This window comes from Equus asinus, chromosome 14 (assembly GCF_041296235.1).
Source record: "Equus asinus isolate D_3611 breed Donkey chromosome 14, EquAss-T2T_v2, whole genome shotgun sequence".
In the NCBI taxonomy this organism is placed as follows: domain Eukaryota; kingdom Metazoa; phylum Chordata; class Mammalia; order Perissodactyla; family Equidae; genus Equus; species Equus asinus.
The window spans coordinates 46,196,391-46,219,333 of record NC_091803.1 but is presented as its reverse complement, the minus strand read 5'-3'; the positions used below and the strand labels follow the sequence as shown (position 1 = coordinate 46,219,333).

Below are 22,943 nucleotides of genomic sequence, written 5' to 3'. Positions count from 1 at the left end.
TGCGGTCAGCTTACCCCAGTAGTTCATGTTACCCTCACTTTTACCCAAAACATAACCTTCCACAACAGCATTATCTCACTCTTCATGGGGTTTAACTCAGAAGCTCCGTCCCTGGTCAGCAGCAGCCGGTCCAGGAGCGAGTCAATTACCTGTGCCCGTTCTGCAGACTGGCACATTATCTTGTATCATTTGGAAACGTGGGACAGATTCTTCTTTGTAAAATGCATAAGAAAATAACAGATTTGAACCTGTGAACACCAAGAGAGGCTGGAGAGGACACATGTCCCCTGGGGAATCTCCCCAGGGCAGGGTAGCCTCTTAGCCAGCACTTAGGAGTGTGGACAATGACGGCCTCAAGCATCTAGACAGGTTCCCGAGGTAACCTCCCCACCTGCTCCTGTCCCAGGCAAGTCTTTTAAAAAGATGAACTCGAGGTAGCGACAAAGAGTTTGTACCTCTTTAAAGGCCTATATTTAAACTGCTGTCCCAAAGTTGTCAGGCTTATTTTTTTAAAAAGTGACGAGGGAGTCCAGAAGCACACAGACATAAAATCACCAAGCCCTGACTTACATGTATGTTTGTCTCAAATTCAGAGGTGATGTGTGAATAGACTGCGAGAGCAGGGAGGGACACCAGGATGGCCCCGATGAAATGGCGCGGGAGCCAGCCGGCTATCCACTCTAGCAGGCGCTTGGTACAAGCCATCACATCCTCCAGGAAAAACACCATCCTGCAACAGGGAGAGGGGAAAGAAGAAACAGGGTGTCTGTGGGTAGCCAGCCTGCCAGAGAAGATGCAGGCAGGGGACCACCAGCCGGTGCTGCTCCAACTCTGGCCTACGCCACGCTGCCGGCATGGGGGCAGGCAGAGCCCGCAGCCCTCACTTCTGGCAGATGGTGCGTAAACCAGACTCGCTAAGCTCGTTATACCCTCTTTCAAGGTCACTTGTTGCATTCTGGTAGGATGTAACTGTGGGGCTGAGCGGAGCACGTGAGAGCCGGGCAGGCAAATACTAACAGGCCGTAGGAATGGTGACCTTATTCTGCGCAGTCTGCTTCTGGGGCGGAGGTCTCGAGTGGGCAGTTCAGCAGGCGTCCTGGAACTTTGGGGGGCCTTTTCCATTGCCTCAATGATTGAGGGGCACGATGGCATCTACTGGCAGGAGCCAAGGATGGGAGGTGTCCTGCGATGCACAGTGAAGCTCTGCCCTGCGGCCCGCAGACTGCCACTGCCCCTGGACACTCATGGAGGCAAAAAACCTGCTGACAGTCACCTTGGCCTAGAGCCTAGTTGTGTTTCCTTTACAAACAGAAAGTGGATTCTGCATGGCGTTAACGTACGCTGAATTTTCCAGGAATGAACTGCTGTGTAAACTAAGCAATATTACCCTTTGTTTGGGACATCAACAAAGATTGTTCAGCATTTCAGAAACGTCACAAGCTGCAACCCAGCTCACGGTGCTTGTGCCACCAAACCCACACATCTCCCACGGTCCACACCTGGAGCCATGACACTCACAGAGCCTTGTGCACAAAGGCAAACAGCTGACGCCTCTGTCACGATGTCCAAGTGGCAGGCCCTGACACATACGAGGTGAAGCATGACATGTTTGATTTCAAATGGCTTTCTTGTTGTTTCCCCTTCAGACTGGAGTGAAGGCATGTCACTGATTCCTTTTGAAATTATGTGTACAGGGGCTATATTTCAGGAGAGTGACGTGGACATCATAAAACATCTTTCATAAAGAAGGGGGAGCTGAGTGTGCGGGCTGAAGGCTGTTGTTCTGAAGGAAGAACAGGTCTTGGCTAAGCTGGGGAGCCCTGGGTCAGGAGGGGCTGCACCTGGACGCCAGCACTAGGAGATGGAGGTGAGGGCCCCAGGGGTCCGCCTTGGGAGAGACACCCATGCACACAGTCCCTCTCTAAAGCCAGCCCTCAGGGAGGGTGGAGTGGGGACAGGCCTGCTGTCCTCGCTTCTGGAGGGGCCAGGAGCTGCGGCCCAGCATCAACAGCACAAAGCTCGTCAAGGCCTCTCAAGCACCCCTGGGTGCCCACGCCTTCAGGCCGGGACACCTGCAGTGCAGTGACCACTCTGGCCGTGCTCGGCCTCCACAAGGAAACCTCGAATCTTCACTTCTCCAACCCGGAGCCAGGCCCCGTCTGACCCTTTTAGGTCCTACATGGTTCTAGCCTCTTGATACTTAAAGGATAATGGAGTCCTTGGACTATTTCCAAGAATAACCACAAATATGCTCAAAGTCAGAATGCATAAGCCTTACGAAGTGACAGAGGGAGTTGAGTTCTAACCAGGAGAAGGCAGGACTGGGAGGCCCTCCACAAAGGTCTCCAGTATGCAGAGTTCTGAGGACGAGACCGCTGTTCCCACATCTGCCTGGGGCACGGCACAAAATGGCTGGAGTGGAAGGACGAGAGCTCCAAGCTGAGATGCCGGGGCCAGCCTCCCTGGGGTGCCTACAGATTCCACAGTGTGCGTTCCTGTTGATCTGGGATCCTAAATATGCCCTCAGCAGGGCAAGAGGAAATCCCGCAAGGTACCGACCTCTCCCAGGCTTCGATGATCCTGTGTAAAGTGAACTTTTAAAGTCCCACCAGAGGTCACCCAGGAGAACAGTGGCTTCCTCTTTCAGAAGGTGCTTGCAGAGTGTGTGGGTGTGCCAGCACCCCAGCACAGCACCCAGCACAGCCAGGCCTGGTGTCTTCCCAGACTGCAGCCCTCTGCAGTCTCTAAACCTGGCTTAGTTCAGATTCTGTAGAATTGGGCCTGAAGGGAACAACGGTGTAAAGAGTTTTTTGAAAAAGGCATGGAGGGCTGGCCCCATCGCCTAGCGGTTAAGTTTGGCATGCCCTGCTTCGGCAGCCTGGGTTTGGTTCCCAGGTGCGGACCTGTGCTACTTGTCAGCAGCCATATTGTGGCAGCGACCCACATACAAAATAGAGGAAGACTGGCACTGATGTTAGCTCAAGGAGAATCTTCCTCAGTACACACACACAAAAAAGTAATAGAGACATGCTAGCCTCAGGGAGCTCAAGAGCCTTACCAGCTGTAGGCTCCCCTCTCAGACAGAAACCTGGCGCTGGGGAGGGTGGATGTGAGGGGAGTGACTGCAAACGGGGACTGGGTTTTCTTTGGGGTGAGAGAAATGTTCTAAAATTATATGGTGATGTTTGCATAACTCTGTAAGTTTACTAAGAATCACTGAATTGTACACTTAAATGAGTGGATTTATTGTATGTGAATTATATCACAATAAAGCTAATTTTAAAAAGGAAGAAAGAAACTAAGGGCCTGAGGATAGTTTGGGTTCTCCAGAAGCAGAGCTGATCTGGGAGGTCGGCAAGGGGTGCAGAGCAGAGGCACAGAGGGACAGGCCCACAGAGAGGGCTGTGCTAGGGAGGAGCCACTTGCTGTGGGCAATGAGGCTCACTCCTGGTGGGGACTTTGGGGGAGACAGTGAGGAAGCACCTTAAAGTGATCTCAACTGCAGGGGCCTCAGTGGGAGCAGGCGAGAGGGAGGGAGGGCCAAGCAGCTGGCTGTCCACTTCAAAGGGGAACCAGCATTTGGAAGGCTCAGGGCCTGGCCAGAGCAACCATTTCCATCCTGGGATGCTGGGGAAGAGGAGCAGGGACTCGAGGTCAGGGTCCTTCTCCTCATTCCTGATTTACCCCTAGGTCCTGGGGGCGCTCTGCCAGGCCTGTTAGAGTGACAGCTGTACAGAGAGGGTGGCCATGGCGCCCAGGAGGCAGATGGTGCATGGCGGTCTGTGTGCCTGTGAAGGGAGTGTCCTGTGGGCTTGCCTCTAGTCAGAAACGCACAGAGCAGCCAAGAGCATCCTCAGGTGTTAAGCAGAACCCTGACATCAGGCTGAGTGGGTCCTGGGGGTCCCTGCTGTCTATGTAGACCTTCTGTCCTTTTTTTTTTTTTGAGGAAGATTAGCCCTGAGCTAACATCTGCTGCCAATTCTCCTCTTTTTGCTGAGGAAGACTGGCCCTGAGCTCACATCAGTGCCCATCTTCCTCTACTTTATATGTGGGACGCCTGCCACAGCATGGCTTGCCAAGTAGTGCCATGTCCACACCCGGGATCGGAACCAGCGAACCCCAGGCCGCCGAAGCAGAACGTGCGAACTTAACTGCTGCACCCTCGGGCCGGCCCCCCTCTGCCCGTTTTTAATGGGCTGTTCGTCTTTTATTACTGAGCAGACATTCTAGGTATTAGACCTTTGTCAGAGATACGACCTGCAAATACTCTCTCAAAATGACGACAGTGTTCTTTGGAACATAAAAGCTTTAAATTTTGATGAAGTCCAACTTTCTGTTTTTTCTTTGGTTGCTTTGCTTTTCGTGTCCTATCTAAGAAACCGCTGCCTGGTCCAAGCTCACGAAGACTTCTGCCTACGACTGAGGGCTTGATGTCTTCGCTCCCACTGCCAGGAGAAGCTCCTGCTCACCTGCCGGCGGCTCCCTGTCATTTGCACCCTGAACACTGCTGTCTCTTTCTCTCCCCTTTCTCATTCCTCATCTTCCCACTTTTCTTTCTAAGTCTCTAGTTTGGGAGACCCAGGGACTAGCTCGTGGCAGTGGGGCTGCAGGGGGCATTGACCCTCTGGTAAAGAGGTGCCCACCCACACCGAGGGCCAGGGTCTGCAGGGAGGATACTGTGAGCAGGGCTGGGGGAGGGCAGGAAAGAGGAGCCATCACAGAAGTGTGCCTGCAGAGACAGCTGGCTTCCCAGGGTTGGTCAGCTGTGCCGCAGCGGGACTGCCCAGCCATAAACTGTGGAGCCAGCAGAGGGAGCTAAAGGCTAACAGCTGGAGAAGCGCCTGCAGGTGGGCCCTTACCTGACCGAGACCACGAGGGACAGCACCTCCAACAGCAGGGCAGTGCTGAAGACGGCCAGGGCGGCCGGCGGGGGAGGCGTGGCGGCGGCCCCATACTTCAGGAAGCAGGTGATGGAGAGAATCAGAAACACTGTCGTGGACAGAAACACATCCAGGAGGGAGCTGAAGGTGGCACTGGCGAAAGTCTTCACGGGAGAATTCTTTATAACCTGTGTGGGGAAGAGGGGAGAGTGGGGAGCATGAATAGGAGCCACGACAGACAGCGATGGGGTGTCAATCAGGTGGAAAAACAGCAAACGTCTATAGAACACTTGCCTACCTAGACCAGGACAGGGTGACAGTGCTTTAGGGGGACCATCAGTTGACTATTATCCCACTTAACAGTGAGTAAACTAAGGCACAGAGAAGTTAAGAAACTTGCCAAGGTCACACACCAAGCAATTACAAACCAATAAGTTCTCAAAGGCATGTTACATACTGAGCCTGAAAGGTGAGCATCGACTGGCAAAGTCAACAACTCTGCATCTGTAAAGGCAATCGCACTAGGAGCTTCCACTGAATGGCCTGGTCCCAGGTTCAGGGTGTGTGAAAGCTGGCTTTGTGACACAGGTAACGGGAGACATGGAAGGAGCAGCAGAGGACAGCACGGGCATGTCAAGTGACAGTAAGAGATGCTCACGCCTTCACTCAGGGGTCTGCTCCGGGCCGGGCTCTGTGAGGGTGCCAGAGGGGACATGAAACAAGGCTCTTGGGGGGCTCACAGCCTAATGGTGGGGACGGGCAGGACTCTGACACAGCAGGTGGTGTGGGGAATATAACAGACATGCATGTAGTGTTAGGGCATCACAGGGATGGAGGGAGAAAATGGTGACAACGCCAAGAGATGACTGGTTCTGGGCACCATGTGGATCCTTCAGGGGCATGACCTCAGTCAATGCTCACACAGCCCCTAGAGAAGGAAATGCTACCAATCCTGGTGCACAGATTGGGGGGCAAGGCCAAGTGGCTACCCAAGGTCACACAGCTGATGAGCCTGGCCAGGGCTGTGGCATCTTGAGCACGTCACCTAATTTCTTCACGCTGGTCAGTGGCTGCTGAAATGGGTCCCAGCACCTCACGAGTGGTGGTGATACTTAGATGAGAGGCCCCCAAGCACAAGGCTGGCCACACATGGGGCCACCTAGGAGCTTCCCCTCACCCCTGCATCCCTCTGCCCTCTCCGCCCTCCACCGAGCGGGGCCAGGCCTCATGCGTGCCCTGCGCTTCAGTGAGCACGTCCCACCTGCTCCCCTCCTGTCTCATCCACTCTCGTCACCTTCTACAATCAGCCACATTATTTTATCCAACACAATCTCACGGTGCCGTCTCCTGCTCCAGATCCTTCCACAGCTCCCTCTGGCCTTAGGCCTAACATCCACAGTGTGGAAGCCGTGACCTGCCTCTGCCCACCTCCTGCACTCCACCTCAGCCCAGCCTGCTACACAGATGTGCCTGCAGCTCCCCAAAAGCACAGGCCCTGTCTTATCTTTAAGGTTCATAGGTGCTGGCCCCTCTCTCTGGAATGTTCCTTTATTTGGTTAATTGCCAGTCCTTCCACTAACATGGGCTCAAGAGTTACCTCCCTCTGGACCCTCAGTCTGGGGTTGGTGTCTTGCCGTGCGCTCGCAGGGCATCCCAGGACCCAGGGCTCTGGATTCTCACTTCTGCTGAGTTATTGCTCCCCCACAGAGTATGTTGGCCGTCTCTAAATCCTAGCCACGAGAACAATCCTGGCAGCACAGGTGCTCAGTACACGTTGGTGACTAGAGGGATAGACGAGAACCGTGCCCGTGTTTGGGAGGCCTGGCTGCTCGGTACAGGGAGTGGTAGAGAGCGCCCGGCTCTGAACCAGAAGGGTGCCCTGCCCTGGCAATAGCATCTCCAGCCCCTCAGCCTTGCCAGGCTGTGGCTTTCTCTTTGGAAATGGGGATAACTGTGGGCTTCCTCAAAGGGTTGCTGCGAGGATTAAATGAGATGACGATCAGCCTTATAGGTCACCGCCGAGCAACTCACAAATCCCCAGAGGAGCCCTGCTTGGGATGTTAACTGGTATTCACCATCCCTGGGGGCTGACAAAAGGGGGCGCCTCCACCCCATGAGGCAAGAACTGGCTCTGTCTGGTTCACCAGGGTCTCCCCAGAGCCTAGGTGGGTATGGACATAACAGATGCTGAACGAAGGTGTGCTGAAGGAAATAATGGATTTGAATGAAAATTCCTTTTGGCTCTGGGGTTAGGAGGGTACATATTTTTGACCTTGGAACACTAACCAGATTTGGACCCAGAGGAAAGAATGCAGGGAGCTGGCTGTTTAGACCTCACACCTGGCTCTAGGTTCTCCTATTTATTCATCATTTCAACCATGCGCTGCTGAGCACTGTAGGTGTGGGGAGTGTGCTGGATGCCCGAGTGGAGGTGAACACAAGAGACATGGTCCTGCCCCTGGAGTTGAGAGTCCAGGGAGGGAGGCGCATGATTCAATGAGCACACCAGAAAAGATGACAGAATGGGGTGCATGCTAAGAAGAAAAAGGAAAACAAGGAAATAAAATCCAGTTGGGGGTCAAGGAAAGTTTTTTGGAGGCAATGACGTTTGGGCTGAGGGTTAAAGAACAAGAGAATTAAGGCGGGGCAGGGCCACGGAAGTGGGCTTCAACCCCAAGGCAGGCGGGAATGCCGAGAAAGGTGGAAGGCCTCCAGAGCTCCTTGTCCCATTTCAGTGGGGAAGAATGCCGACAGGGAAGGTAGAGAAATCTTGCTCGAGACCAAAGAACAGGGTGGCTGGAGCAGCCCTCTCCCTGCTGGGCCTCCAGGGGCCGGAGCACTGCCAGGGGTGCCTGGGATGCACTGGCAGCAGAGCAAAGGGACCAGGAAACAACAAACTGGATGTTAGACAAAGGAGAGCAGAAAGACTTGGTTTTTTTCCTCCTTTGTGGAGATAAATTCATATACAGATGCAATTTGGGGCTTACAGATTGTGGGAAATCAATATTAGCCTTCATTTTTCTGTCATTAAGGAAAACAAAAAAGGCTGCCAGAGCACAAAACTAATCGTGAATTATTCAGTGAAAACAACACATTTCTTGAGTAAAATTATAAGGAAAAACACACCTCTTCTTGATAGCTGGTCCTGTAGGTTCGCTCTAGCTCCTGATCCAGGAAGTTCAAGCTGAACTGATTAATGGGTGGCTTAAAAAAATAATCTTTCATCAGGCTAGAAGAGACGATAAATGCAATCGATCAACATTCCACACAATGATTACATTTATTTTACAAGAAGATCGCAATTAGCTACTGAAACACCATTCGTCAGGCATGTCACAAAAGCTCTAAGTTGTTACATAATAGACATTCCTCCATTGCCCCTTTTAGAATATATTGCTGGAAAGTCTTTCATGTTTCCAAACATAATCACACTTTATGTTTCACCTCCACTAAAGAATGACTATTCACCAGAATCACAACACACGTCATTAGAACCCTGCTTGTGAAGACATTTTCCTAATATCCAGAATTAGGAGAAGAATGCAGCTTCCTTGTTCTATGAAACGATCCTTCTGAAGGACCAGCAGATCCCTCTACTGAGAGTACTTATGTTCATCCGGAGGCTTCCAGTGAAAACAGAATTCAGAACCGGCTGTCCTGTCATTCAGAGAACTGACAGTAATTACCACCATCAAAGCTAACAGGTTGTTATCACAAAATTGTGTGTACAGCTAGTGTAATTTTGGTGCTATTGTCACATATGCAGATTGAGTGTGAAACCTGAAAAATGATAACGCTCAATGATTTTAATAGTAGAGAAATCAAACCTGCTTTATGTGACTCTTTCATTCTTTTATGGATTGCTAGCAAATAGCAATATCCTTTTTATACTGCAGAAAATTACTATAAATTTAAGGGAATGTTAACAGGATTTCAGAAGGCAAATATAGCCATGGGGTGTAGTCTCTCTCTCTCTCATACAATAACTACTAGAATTAAGTCAGATGAAATATGTGAAGTGCCTAGCATGTGACTGACACACAGGGTTCAGGGTACATATACTCCCTCCTTTCTTTGAAGCATAGTGGACTCTGTTTTCACGATAAGTGTGTAATACGTTACTATGCTCTTAGATTGAAAAAAGAGAAAATTCTATCCCCTAATGTTGACCCTCTAGCCACCCTCCCACTCAAGAAGGGTGGACAGAGGGAAAAACAACAAAGCAGCTTGAGGAGGAGGTGCAATGGCCACATTTTAGCAATCAAGTGGCAGGATACACACTGTTATAAGCTGTGCTTCTCCTTTGAAATTATTATTGGAAGGTTCCACTTCTGGGAAAAGAAATCAACTCCTGTTGAACCAATCTTCTCTCAGATAACAAGTATAAACTCTTAATACATATAAACACAACTCCAGGAAGGTACTGGAGATTGACCAAAGCAGGCAGAAAACGGAGGAGAGTCACACTTAGAAGAATTAAACAGCGCCAGTTGAATTTCCTTTTTTTAATTTTTCACCTGAAGACTGTCATTAGTCAGCATCATGTGCAGGATGGCTAAAATGCAGATAGAAAAGCCACAGTCTTACTGGCTTGGAAAACTAGAAAATTAAGTTGGCAAGTCCACAGATAGAAAGTGGGGTTGGAAATCCCAGAGGAAGAGAACCAAAGAAGGGAAACCCCAAATATTGCATAGAAGCTCTGCTCAAATCTCTAGATGACCCTTGAAATACGCATGTGCACTGCAGACTCCAGCAGCCTAATTAAGGCTAACAGAATAGCTGCTGCCCAGCTCAGGGGAGACAGAGTTTGGTGTTTGAGTTCAGATAAGTTAACTGCCTGCTGAAACAAACAAACAAAAAATTGATACTCTTCAGAGGAATATAACAGAATCCAGAATTTCTAAGCATCATACACAATGTATACAACACAGTCCAAAATTACTAGACAGAGAAAGAAACAGGAAAACATGATCCATCTTCAACAGAAAAGCAATCAGCGGAGACTAACCTGAGATTACCAAGAGGTTAGAATTAAAAGTTGGGGTTTATAATGTATGTAGATATAACACATGTGACAACTACAGAATAAGGAATGAGAAGAGAGTAATGGACTTAGACAGTTACAAGATTTCTACATTTAAAGGGAAATGATACATTAACTATAAAAAGACTGTAAAAATATAAGGATACCCATCTGTAACTCCTCAAGCAACCACTAAAAGAAAAATAATGGAAAGAGATAAGGCTAAAAAGCCAAGTATATTAAAATGGAATTAAAAGGCTGAAATTGTTAGAATGACTAAAAAAGCAAGACTCATAAGAGATGAACTTCAAATATAAAGACACAAGTTGGGATTTTTAAAAAACGGAAAACGCTATACCATGCAAATAGTAAGAATAAAAAAGCCAGAGTGACTATATTAATATCAGATAAAGCAAACTCTAAGACAGAGCATTACCAGGGATAAAGAGGGACACTTCAAAATAATAAAGGATCAATTCACCAGGAATATATAACACTCACAAATGTGTATGTACCTACAAAAGAGCCTGAAAATACATGAAGCAAAAATTGTTAGGACTAAAGAGAGACACAGGCAATTCCACAATCATAGTTGGAGATTTTAACATCCTTCTCTCAAACACTGATAGAACCATAGACAAAAAAGTAAGTAGAGACAGGTGATCTGAACAATACTACCAACTACCTGGACCTAACTGAGATTTATGGATCACAACTTCCTACAAATGCAGAATATACATTTTTTTCAAGTGCACATGGTATGTTTACCAAAAAAGGCCAGATGTGAGGCCATAAAACAAGTCTCAATAAATGTAAAAGGCTTGAAATCACACAGAGTATGTCTTTGACTACAGTGACATTAAATTAGACATTAATAACTAATATATCTAAATATCATTCTTCACTAAAAGGAGCCAGGGCTCTTTCAAGAAATGGGTGATTCCTAAGCTGGGGCAGGAAAGATATAAAATGAGCCTGGAGTAGCCTGTTGTGCTAGAATGTAAGAAATTGCTCAAAACAAATGATGGAGTCATGTCAAAAGGACACAAGACCCAGCCTGAAGGGGGGGCTCCCAATGGCCAGATTCAGGACAACTAGAGCATCAAACTATAATAAGGATAGTGATGTAATACATCCTATTAAGTAAAACAGGCTTCCATGAGTCCAGGTTGGTAATAGATGGATAGATAAAGCAATAAATGGGGAAGGGCTCTTGTTTATAGTGGAAAGCTCAGAGCGAAATGATAAGTGTGCAGTTGGTGCTGGAGTAGACAAGGCGCCTTTTTAAACCATCGCAGAAAAGACTGTTTCAGGCAAGAACCATCAGTGGAGATTAAATCTAGGGAAGTTTGATGAGGAGTGAGGAGTGGGATATCACGATCTTAAAGTATCTTCCCAAGGATTGCTTATTAGTCACAAGGAGAAAATAATAACTATAGATTGGAGAAGTTGGCAATACTTGCCTGGTTGATCAAAATTACTACCACTGACGAAGGACAGACAGGCACCACGTGCCTCTGGATATGATACCTGAGAAGGACACATCAGCATCTGGCAGAGATGCACAGCCCAAATGTAATCATGAGGAAACACCACACAAATCCAACTTCAGGAATGTTTTATAAAACAACGGGGCCTGCATTTTTCAAAAATGTCAACATCATGAAAGACCAAGGAACTGTCCCAGAGTTAAAATGACTAAAGAGGGATGACAACTACATACGCAATATGTGATCCTGGACTGGGTCCTGCACTAGAGGGAAAGGGAGTGCTATCAAGGACATTGGACCAATTGACAAAATTGGAATATGAACTGTAGATTAGATACAATATCTCACCAATGTTAAATTTCCTGAATTTGGTAACTGATTATATAAAAGAACATCCTTGTTTTTAGGAGATATAGTATTAAGGGGTAAAGTGCTAGCATGATGTATTCAACTTACTGTCAAATGGTTCAGAAAAAATAAAAAATTAATTTCAGAGAGAGAGAGAAAGGAGAATAAAGCAAACATAGTAAAATGTTAAAAGTTGGAAAACTGGGCAAAGAGCATGAAGGGAATTCTTTGTACTATTCATGCAACTTTTCTGTAAGCTTCAAATTACTTCAAAATAAAGTAATATACTGACAATGGAGTGCAAACACGTGGGGAATAGAGTAATTCAGAAAAAGGGAGAGGCTTCTACCTGCAAATCTTTACTTCAGTGCAAATGGCTCCACTCTTACCTGTCTTCTTTGATAACATCAACAAAATGGGCGTCTGTTTTCTCCCGGATGTTCTTGAATCTCAGTGGAAGGAGAGCTGACTGGTCCAAGCTCACACCTGCCCACCTTCCCTTTTCCTGTAAGATCTCGCACAGGGAGGTCTGACTGTTGGTGAGCTTCTCTTCCTGGGGAGGGCTCAGAAGTCCGTTTTGCGTTTTGGAATTAGGTCCTCCAGAAGCCTGCCGCAAGACAAGGGGGAGCAGACACAGAGGTTGAAGCGTGTGCATGCAGCAGTGCTATTCCGCCCAGCCTGTCTGCCATTGGAGCCCCGCTGGATTGTGCACTGCGCATTTCCACCTGCACCTTCAAATCCCTGTTCTAATGCGAACAATCAACCTCTCCGCCCAGCTGCATCTCCATTCCCCTCGTTCGTCAGACTGCATCTCCAGGCATTCAGGCAGCCAGGAAAGTGACATCGTGGGAGGAGTCAGTGAGGAAGGGGAGAGAAGACCAAGGGAAGAGTTGAGGATCTTGGAGTTTGCTGACCACAGAACCAGCATTCCAGAGGGCCGGGGGGAAGGTTTGGGCGCCTCAAAGGAAGTACAGGGAGGGGATCCAGGGAAAGGAAACCCAGAGCCGTACGGGCTGAGAGAGACATGGACTGACCCAGCATCGCACAAGTCTGGGCAGATGACACACGGGTGGAGGATGAGATTCATAGGCTTGCCTGAAAGGCTCTCAGGTTGGTCTCTACTCTGCTTCCCACCCCAGTCCCGGCTCAGTCTCTGAGTGAGCCTTCTCCAGCACCTTCCTTGCTGCTGTCCATATCCCTAAACCCCTCTTTCTGATGCACCTCTCATCCTGAGGATTGCCCTCTTCCCTTTGCAGATCCACATTCTACCTCGTGTTGAGTCCAGCCTCCAGCCCCACAAACTTTCCCTGACTGCTCCAAACCACACGTCTTTAAACTCTTACTGCCCGTCAGGGGGTCCCACCCAGTTCAGCATGTGATTATCCTACTTCACAGGGCTTAGCTCTGACTCTCCATCCTGTCCTTTATCAGTCCATTCAAAACCTAAAGGATTAGGAGGTACAGAATCATGTCGCCTATGAGGGGTTATTCTCAGAACTGAGAGGTTAGTAAGACAGCAATGTAACCCAGGGGGATGCGCCAGGAGAGGAACTGACAGGAACAACAGCCAAAAGCTTGTCACCTTGGTGCTGTTTTTATGCTCCTCTTGACAGCCATTTTGCACTGCTCCTCCTTCTGCACCAGCTTCTGATTTGGGAGCAAACGTGATTCCGCATGAAGGGCAGGTCTACAAGAAAAACACATACCATAGGAACTTAACTAGAAAACAAGACCACAATTCCTGATTCAAACAAGTCTGCTGCTGTTGCAATTTGCTGTCACACAGAATGGTTGTAACCAAATGGAAGGTTTACTGAACCACTCAAGGATGAGTTAAAAATGAACCAGCGAACTGAAAGTGGAAACATGTCCACACAAGGACCCACACATGAAGGTTCCACAATGGTCAAAAAGTAGAAGCAACTCAAATGTCCATCAACAGATGAGTGGATCAACAAAATCTGGTATGTCCATATAATGGAATATCATCCAGCTATCAAAAGGAATGAAGTACTGATTCATGCTACAATGTGGATGAACCTTGAAAACATTATGCTCAGTGAAAGAAGTCAGACATAAAAGGCCACATCACATGACTCCATCTGTATAAAATGTCCAGAAAAGGCAAATCCATAGAGATGGAAAGGAGGCTGGTGGTTGCCAGGGGTGGGGGGATAAGGGAATGGGGAATGACTCTTTTTGGGGTGATGAAAATGTTCTAAAATTGTGGTGATAGCCACACAACCTTGGCTCCACCTGAAGTGTTACTGAGTGCTTAGTAAATGTTGGTACTTAATATCAAAACTTCTGGCCACTGTTCTCTCTGGTTATGAAGACAGTGCATCTGATAATTTAACATCCTTGATCACAGACAGGACAGCCGTCCTTGGTGTCTACTCTGGTGTGGCCACTTGTTTTTCAGGTATCTCTTGGCATCAATTTGGTTCTAAACATTTTTCTCTCCTCAATGCATTTTAAGAACAGGCCATCTGCTTCTCAGGAATTCCCCATGGCGCACTGGCTTTACACATGTAAGATGTTTTATGCATTTAGAGCCACAAATATGCGGAAGTGACCATCAAGCCTATTGGACACCAGAGGGCACACACCCTCTGCAAAGGATTCCTCAGAAATGCTACAAGGCCACACAACTTCAGACACCACACCCTCTCTGAAGGTCTCGGCTGCCAAGGGGTTGGAAGACCAGTGGAGACTGCGAGTGCCCACAGGGACGGGGGGAGCCTAGGGCAGTGGTCTTCACAATTGGGCAAACTCAAAGCTACATCCCTCTGACAGAGCCTACGTGGCCTGTACCCCGGTTTGACAAAATGTTCTAATACGGAGGTGACGTCTTACAGAGCTGCCCACAAAAGAGCCTCAGGAAATGAAGGTATAGACATACGTTGTCGGAGCCCGGGTGCTCTTAAATGGTCTAGGAGCCTGCGCTCAGGGAGGTTTGGGGGCTCCTTGGGGCCACACGTCAAGCAGTAGAGAGCAGCACCTGTGATCGGGACCCCAACGGCCTGAACAGTGTTCACTGCTTACTCTGCATTCCCACAGCAGCTTTGTCTGGGGAGTGGGGAGGTGGCGGGGGGTGGGCAGGAGAACCAGCAGTGGACTCCAGGCCCTCCTGCAGCAAGGCGGCCCTGGGAACTTGCATCATGTGGATCCAGTGCAGACCATTTGGTCGCACTTTGAAAATGTGGCTCTTTGTTGTTCTATTTCTTCTTCAGCTACTTTCCTTTTTTGTGGGAAACTTCATTGACTAAAACTTTAAAACAGGGGCCGGCCCAGGGGCACAGCGGTTAAATGCGCACGTTCCGCTTTGGTGGGCCGGGGTTTGCCAGTTCGGATCCCAGGTGCAGACATGGCACCGTGTGGCAAGCCATGTTGTGGTAGGCGTCCCACATATAAAGTAGAGGAAGATGGGCAGGGATGTTAGCTGAGGGCCAGTCTTCCTCAGAAAAAAGAGAAGGAGGATTGGCAGATGTTCCTCAGGGATAATCTTCCTTGAAAAAAAATTTTAAAAAAAACTTTCAAACAAATGAAACAAAAAATCTTTGAGAAATCCATCTGCCCTGATGGAGACCTTCTCATATCTCTACATTCCCTTCTGATACGTAGTGAGAGCCCCTGCTGCACCACGAGGGCCCCACCACGCAATGGTGGGTGAGTTTGTTTCCCCTCTCCAGCCTCCACAGCAATTTTCCTTGAACTATTTTCTGGCTTCATTTTAATCAAGTTAAAAAAATCTCACATGCTGGTTTTTGCCAAGCATGGAGACACCTCTGCGAAATATTTGCCAACCCATTCAATGTTGGTCTCTCCCCCTGCACAGCTGCCAGCATCTCTGTCCACGACAAGCCCTCACGGGGAAAAGTATTCCAGACTTTAGGCAACTATCTGGGGTACCTTGCCACCTTGGAGGCAGGCCTGGGCCACTGACTTGCAGGGACGCAACGGGGGCGGGCACACAGAGAGAAACCACAGTTCTAATGAGCAGCTGCTACGATTTAGAAACGCCTATTGCTGAGGACATCCCAGGAACAGTAACCAGGTCCTCATCCATGCGACGTCTGCAAGCTCGTATACTTCATCTCAACTAATCCTCATAGCAACACTGCGAGGCAAAAGTGATCACTCTTAGGACACAAAGGACACAACAGCAGGGACCAGACTACAGGGATCCCGGCTCTGGACCACCAAGCAGCATCTCTCTGGCCTCCTTTCCTGGCTTAAGGAGGACCCAAGAATAATCCTGGCACTTTGACCTCCTGGGCCTCATTTCCCTGAAGTGACCGAAGCAGTTATGACCACCTCCTGACTCTTTTAAGTGGCAGTATTGGCACACTGGCTCCAAGGGAAGCTTCATCAAGACCAGCTCAGGTCCCCAGGACAGAGTACTGTGCGGGCCAAGGACTGTGCTGGCTGTGGCCTGGGAAACTCGAGATCCCCTGGACAACACCCAAGAGCAAACTCTGCATTTTCTCAGATTATCTTTGCTCCTTCCCCCAACGCAGACGTGGGCTTTGGAGGGAAGATTATAACTATTTCTCTAACACACTTGGGCATATTTGCATTTGTTTTTAACACATTTCAATACATGCACCCTACATTCTGTTCAGAATTTATGGCACAGAGCTATAAAATGGTTTTTTCTTCAAGGCTATTTCTCTTCACAAGATAAATCATTTCTAAGCCAACAGCTGTCCTTTTTCATAACTGTCAAGGGAGGGAGCAGGGAAACCTCTTTTCTGAGAAATGAGGAGGAAACAACATCAGAAAAGCCCTGGCTTTGCCTGTTTAGTCTGCTGAACACGACTGTTTAGCAAGCTGTCCGGTGACTAGGAGAAGCATCCCTTGCTCCCAAAATTGAAACTCAGGTTGAACATGGCAGACAGGAACATGCGACATTAACAGCACGTACGAGGTACTGAGGCCCATTCCAAGTTCTTTGCCTGTATCAATTTATTTAGTCCTTATAAGCACTCATGAAGCAGACACATGATTAGCCCCATTTTACACATGAGCAAACTGAGGCAGAAAAGGGCAGGGACTTGCCCAGAGTCACACAGTTTGAAAATGGTAGCAAAGAGTTTAAGTGCAGGTAGCAGCGCCCTGGGCCCTAAGCATGCACATGATGTCTCCAAGTGAACAGGAACTGCCTGCGATGTGGGGCAGAAGTCACCCTACATGCCACTGCATGCCACTCAACGTTGGGTCAATGCATCGTCATTTAAGCATGCGGATTAGCACAGGCATGAATACTTCCAAATAGATGATTTCTGCTAACAAAACACTAGAGAAAAAGAGAAGTAGAATATTAGAGGAAAATAGAAGTGATAATTGTTACAGAAAAAGAAACGCATCCAGAAGCATTAACAGAGAATCCTGGAGGCAAAACAACTACCAAACAAAACAAACACCTGTAAAAACAGGCATAAGAGCTCCCAGTCCTGGAATGTCGAGTCACAGAACCCTGCTCAGATTCCTGAGCCCCCAGTGACCACTGCGTTGAATAACTGAGGCTGATAAGGCAAGGAGACTGTTACCATGTTGCAGTAATATCCCATCAGGAAGTCAAAATAAGAAAATATTTGGTGTTTTGGGAAATTTCATTTATGTGCAATACTTTACTCCCTGAGGTGGACATATCTTTCCATTTCAATTCATGTGTAATGTATAATATAAATATACTTATATTACAAAATATAATTAAAATAGTATAAATATAGTAACAATTTAATACATATATATTAAAATTTTAAACTGTGAAATGATTTTAGACGTACACAGAGAGGGAAAGATAGTTCAGAGAGTTCCCACATGTCCTTCACCAGCTTCCCTTAATGGCAGCATCTTACATTAACCACAGCATAGCTTTCAAAACTAAGAAATTAACACTGGCCCCGTACTATTATGGAAACTACAGACTTGATTCAGATTTCCCAGTTTTTCCCCTAAAGTCCTTTTCCTGTTCCGGGATCCGACGCTGCATTTAGTTGCCACATCTCTTTAGTGTCCTCCCGTCTGTGGCAGTTCCTTGGGCTTTCCTTGTCTTCACGGACCTTCCCACTTTTGAAGGGTCCTGGTCAGGTATTTTGAATACCGTTCTTGAATCTGGATTTGTCTGATGTTTTCTCACAAGTCGACTGAGGTTTCAGATTTGGGGGAAGAATCCCAGAGGGGATGTGCCCTCTCAGCACGTCCCATCAGGGGCTACATGACCCTGCTAGTTTTATTTGTTGTGACACTATCTTCATCACCTGGTGAGGTGGCACCTACCGGGTTTCCCACTGTCCAGTTACTATTGTCCACTTTATAACGAAAAAATATCTAGGGGGAGATGCTTGGAGGCTACAGAAATATCCTGTTTCTCCTTGAACTTTTACCCACTATCTAGAATTCATCAATGGACTTGCCTGCAGCAATTATTACTGCCCTCTTCTCACAGCGGTCCCCTCTTCCCCCATCCCTCCTACCTCTAGCAGCTGGAATCCTTCTCAAGGGAGAGTTATCAGCTTCTATGTGATGTGCTTTCTCCTAACTGAAGGAAACACACATGGCTGAAAAGATGGATAAAACTTGAAAAGTCTTTTTTAAAAAAACTTATTTTACATCCATATTTCAGAGCCAGCATTCGCACTACTATTTACTTCTTTTTGTGACATTTATTGAGAAATCATTCACATACTATGCAATTCACCCATCTCAAGTGTATAATTTGAGAGCTTTTAGTATATTTACAGAATTTTGCAACCATTACCACTATTCAGACCACCATTTATAATAAATATTTAATGTCTAAGCTACATATATATATATAGAGAGAGAGAAATCTATTACCTTTTCTATTTCTGTAATGAACTAAAAGGCCCTCTCTTCCTCAAACTGAGCCAACTGAGCCTATTCATGATTTTATATACAAATAACAAGGAGATAAAGAAGTGATCATTTATTTAGAGTCATTAAAAAAGTCATGGCAACTGTCACAGGAGGGTCCCCAGGGCTGGTGACCTCAAAGGGAAAGTATAAAACCCTTTTGAAAACCAGACAGGTCCTCTCTGAATGGCCCCATGTGGGTAAATCCACCTCATTAGCCTCATTACCAACTGCACATGTAGAAACGCCCGTGAGCGCACAGCCCCCGGCTCTGAATCACAGATTAAGGTAAACTCACAAAGACTGGCCAAGCAGGTGCATTTCCAGTGAGGTCTTTCAGGGGTGAACTAAGATGCTTTCACAGCTCACATGGTTCACTGACTAGGACCGATGTGATAAAAAAACCACAATCTTTGAAATCTTTGGTTTTCATTTTCTTTGTTCTTCAAGAAGACGTTAGACCAGCTATTTTTATTGGCATATGGAGTCCATCACCCACAGCATTCATGATAAATGAGCAGCAGACACGCACTGCAGAGCCGAGGTCACACTAAACAGGCCAGGGTGCCCATGCTCCCATGTCACATTTGTGATGTGGTTATATCCCCTACAGCAACGGTCAGCTGCAAAACTGAAGAACTTCCCTTAAGTCAGAACAGAGAAGGCAAGACTTTCCCGAGAGATTCATTGGCTCCTTGTGGGTGAATCTAAACAGCATCTCTGCCTCCTCCTGTCCTTCTTTATTCCAACTGTGGTCAGTGTCCACTGCTCCCCACAGAGCAAATGAATGCACGTCCTGGTGTGAACTGAGCTTCTGCTCCAAGCCCTGCGTTAGCGGGCATTACCTCAGTTAACCTTCACAACAACCCTGAGAGACCGCCTCGCCATCACCATTTTGCTGTGGCCTAGAGAAATTAAGTGACTTGTTCAGTCTCAAAGCCAAGGCTTTGAGACGGATCCTCGATCTTAAGTTCCGCCCTTCCCATGGCACTAGAGCTGCTTTCCCTGACACTGACATGTAGGGTCCTTGTCTCTAACTGCTCATTCCCTGACTCCCTTCTTGACTCCTCCTGCCCCCACCCCAAACTCTAGAGGTAGCTTTGCAAGCTCAGGTTCAGAGAGCTGAGTGCCACGGTGCTGGCAGTACCCCACTCCCTGTGCTATGCAATGCCAGGGCATTCCTATTGAGCAACTCTCGCTGCCAGTCACTTAAGAAGCCAAGGCTTGGCTGTGGGAAGGACTCCTCCTGAGCTACGGCCTCAGGGCCAAAGCCCCTGTTCTTTGACATCATTACTGCTTCTTGATAAGTCATCATAGTACTCAGACAATTTTATGAAATATTAGGTAAGAATTCTCCAGCTATGAACTGGGAGGTAACCTACAGACACACAGGACATGTGTGCTAGGAGTGGACAACAATGCTTCACAGACATTACTTTGGTCCTTTTTAGTTCTGCCCAGACTTCTGAGTCCAGTCCTTCTTAGTCTAGCTCTGCAGAGTTAGAGCTCTCTGCGTGTCATTAAAGAATTGAAAAGTTAAGCCAAAAGAAAGTTGTAATTGTCTATTACATGACAGGCACCATACTGGACACTTTGGGAAAATATAAGTTATTCAACACATGGGCCCTGCATTCAAAGAGCACAAGAAAGTACGTAAGAAACATAAGTAAATAGTGAAGACTGTGTATGTTACAGCCAAGTGGTACAGACTAAATGAACTAAGAATTTAGATGGGAGAGACAGCCTCATTAGCTGGAGGAGCCAGGGAAAACTATAACAAAGCTGAACCGTGAAAGGAAGAGAGGAGTTTATAGGAAAAGGGAAGCAACGAGCATTGCAGCTGAAAGGAACAAGACCAAGACACACATGTACTCACTTAGGAATATTTACGGGACATCTTTTCTCTAATTTCTTGGTTCTTGCATTAAACTCCTTCCACTAGACCAACATTCCCCCAAAAATGCACCTTGAAAAAAGAAATCTGTGGTCAAAAAGGCCTGAGAACGCTATATACCACATCCCTCTCCAGAGACCCAGTGAGGCAGAGTAGCATACTAAAGGCTCTGAGAGGTCCTACATCAAAGAAACCCTTGCAGGGCTGTTGGACCCAGAACTTTCTAAATTTACTTGACCACAGAACCCTTTTTCTGCACTTGACTCCTATTTCCAATCTGAGAAACTACTGCTCGAGGGATCACACTTTGGGAATCACTGCATTACACTGGGGAGGAGGACCTCCCCACAGCGGCAAAGCCTGGAGTGGAGACCAGGTCTTCTATCTCTTCACACTCCTTCCACTCTAACTGTGAGTCCAAGGAATTCTACTTTCTGGGCAGCCCTCATCTCAGTTGTCTTACTATCCCCTCCAACACCATGGAAATAGCCCAGAAATTATGCTTCAAGATTCAACTCATCTTTCCCTCGTGGAAGGGACACAAAGATCCTTTTCTTTTGTTGCTCAAATTCCTTTTGGCACACACAGTCAATGTAATAGATCACAAGATTTTCAGAAAATGTTCAATGATTATTTGGAAAATTTATAAATGGCAACAGAATACGCTAAATAGTTTTTATCCATCCAGATTTTTAAAATATATAAATATGTTCACATATAACTAGAACAAGAAATGTTCTTTCGGGGTGAGAGAAAACCTTCTTAGGGCAATTTAGCACAGAATCGCTGTCACTAAAATTGCAAGTACGTGATAGGGTGAAGTCAGCAACTACACTCCCTAATGGACAGACACACACACAAACACGATCTAAAATGGCAGACAAACCTAACAAGTCATTTGTTTTTGGCTTTGAGCTCTATTTCTCTCCTTAAATGCAGCTCAGTTTGAAGCCGGGAGGAAACCGCGTTGGGAAGCACGTTCTGTACGCCTCCCCACACAGTCCTCCCTGCCCGCGCTCAGGGACGGCCTGCAGCCCAGAGCTCCTCCTGCTGCTGCTGCAGAACATCCACCCGAGCAAAGAGGCTGTCTGGAAAGCACGCAGGCGTTCAGGAAATTTCAGATATGTTCCCTGTTACGCGCAGGTGCCAGAGAGTGGGGGGGCTCAGGGTTTCACACCCTGCCCCGCGGGTTCTCAAATGGGGGTGATTTTACCCTCAGGGGACATTGGGCAATGTCTGGGGACATTCTTGGTTGTCACAATGGAAGGAAGGGGCACTACTGGCATTTGGTGAGTGGAGGCCAGGGATGCTACTGGAAATCTCGCAGTGCACACGACAGGCCCCACCACAGAGAGTTATCTGGCCCAAAATACCAATAAATGTAGATAAGCAGGAACATGCTGGATTAAAGCTATAATGAGAGGCCATGATCCTGACCAATATATCTTTGTGTTGAGTACAAAATAGTGAAGTGGACCTGTTATAACTGCCTCTCTCTCAAAAAAAAAAAAGAAAGTGGCAAATATTTAAACTGTAAAAATAAACAAGAGGTACCAGTGCGGGAACTAGATTAAATGTGAACATTGATGAACAGCTCATAAACGAGCAAGATTTCATACGCCCAAAGCGCATCACGATAACTCCTTGGTAGTTTATTATGAGAGCACTGGGTATTTCTAGACAGCCGCCAGGAGAGCTCTGTTCCAATAATGAAATACTACAGTGTTCTTGGCAAGCCCGCACTCTTTCAGTAAGCTACGTCACAAGATTCAGCCACACCCACAAATTTAAAATAATCATAAAACACTGGATTTCAAGAGATGTCAGAGCACTTGAGAAAGTGGTCTCTGAAGTATGATACAACCAGCTCTCCAAGCAAGATGCGAGGAGACTCACCTTTACTATCATTTATCATTAGCTTTTACAAATCTCAAAAGACATCATAGGTCGCAGAAAAAGAAAGAAATAACTCAAGTGAGAAGCATCTTTATGCAGTGTAGAAAGAAACTGGACGTGCATAATATGTTAAAAAAGCAAAGATACTAAAAATGCAAAATGCTGCTAACTTTATACTTAATTAAAAAAAATTGTAAAAACCAAATTGAAGGGCATTCCAAGTCATCTGCCACAGACCCGAAGGCTGCTTATTATTTCACACGTTCTACTGCAGAATTAATATAAAGTTTTAGAAGTAGGAAAAAAAAAACTAACCTTAAGGTTATCAAAGGTTTTGACAGTCTGCGCCAAGTCACTGACACTCCCTGGCGATGCTGTCCCCTGTCCCCTAGGGCCTGAGGACAGCCGTGAGCCGTCAATGGCCTCAAAGCCAGAAAGCAAGGCCTCTGAACAGCTGCAACGAGACTCCTTCGCTCTCTGACCCGCTATCAGGTATGTCTTCAAACCTACGGATAAAAATTACAATCAGC

General features: G+C 47.0%; 1 protein-coding gene across 1 annotated transcript in view; it reads right to left on the bottom strand.

Moving 5' to 3' along the window:
• Window positions 1-22,943, bottom strand: part of ADCY9 (adenylate cyclase 9) — a 111,033-nt gene that overhangs the window by 13,749 nt on the left and 74,341 nt on the right. Inside the window, exons 3-8 of the mRNA XM_044747721.2 lie at window positions 22,729-22,919; window positions 13,324-13,428; window positions 12,131-12,348; window positions 8,007-8,109; window positions 4,860-5,068; window positions 571-730 (exon numbers count right to left, since the gene is read on the bottom strand). Coding sequence (XP_044603656.1) covers window positions 571-730; window positions 4,860-5,068; window positions 8,007-8,109; window positions 12,131-12,348; window positions 13,324-13,428; window positions 22,729-22,919 — 986 coding nt within the window. The remainder of the gene's footprint in view (window positions 1-570; window positions 731-4,859; window positions 5,069-8,006; window positions 8,110-12,130; window positions 12,349-13,323; window positions 13,429-22,728; window positions 22,920-22,943) is intronic.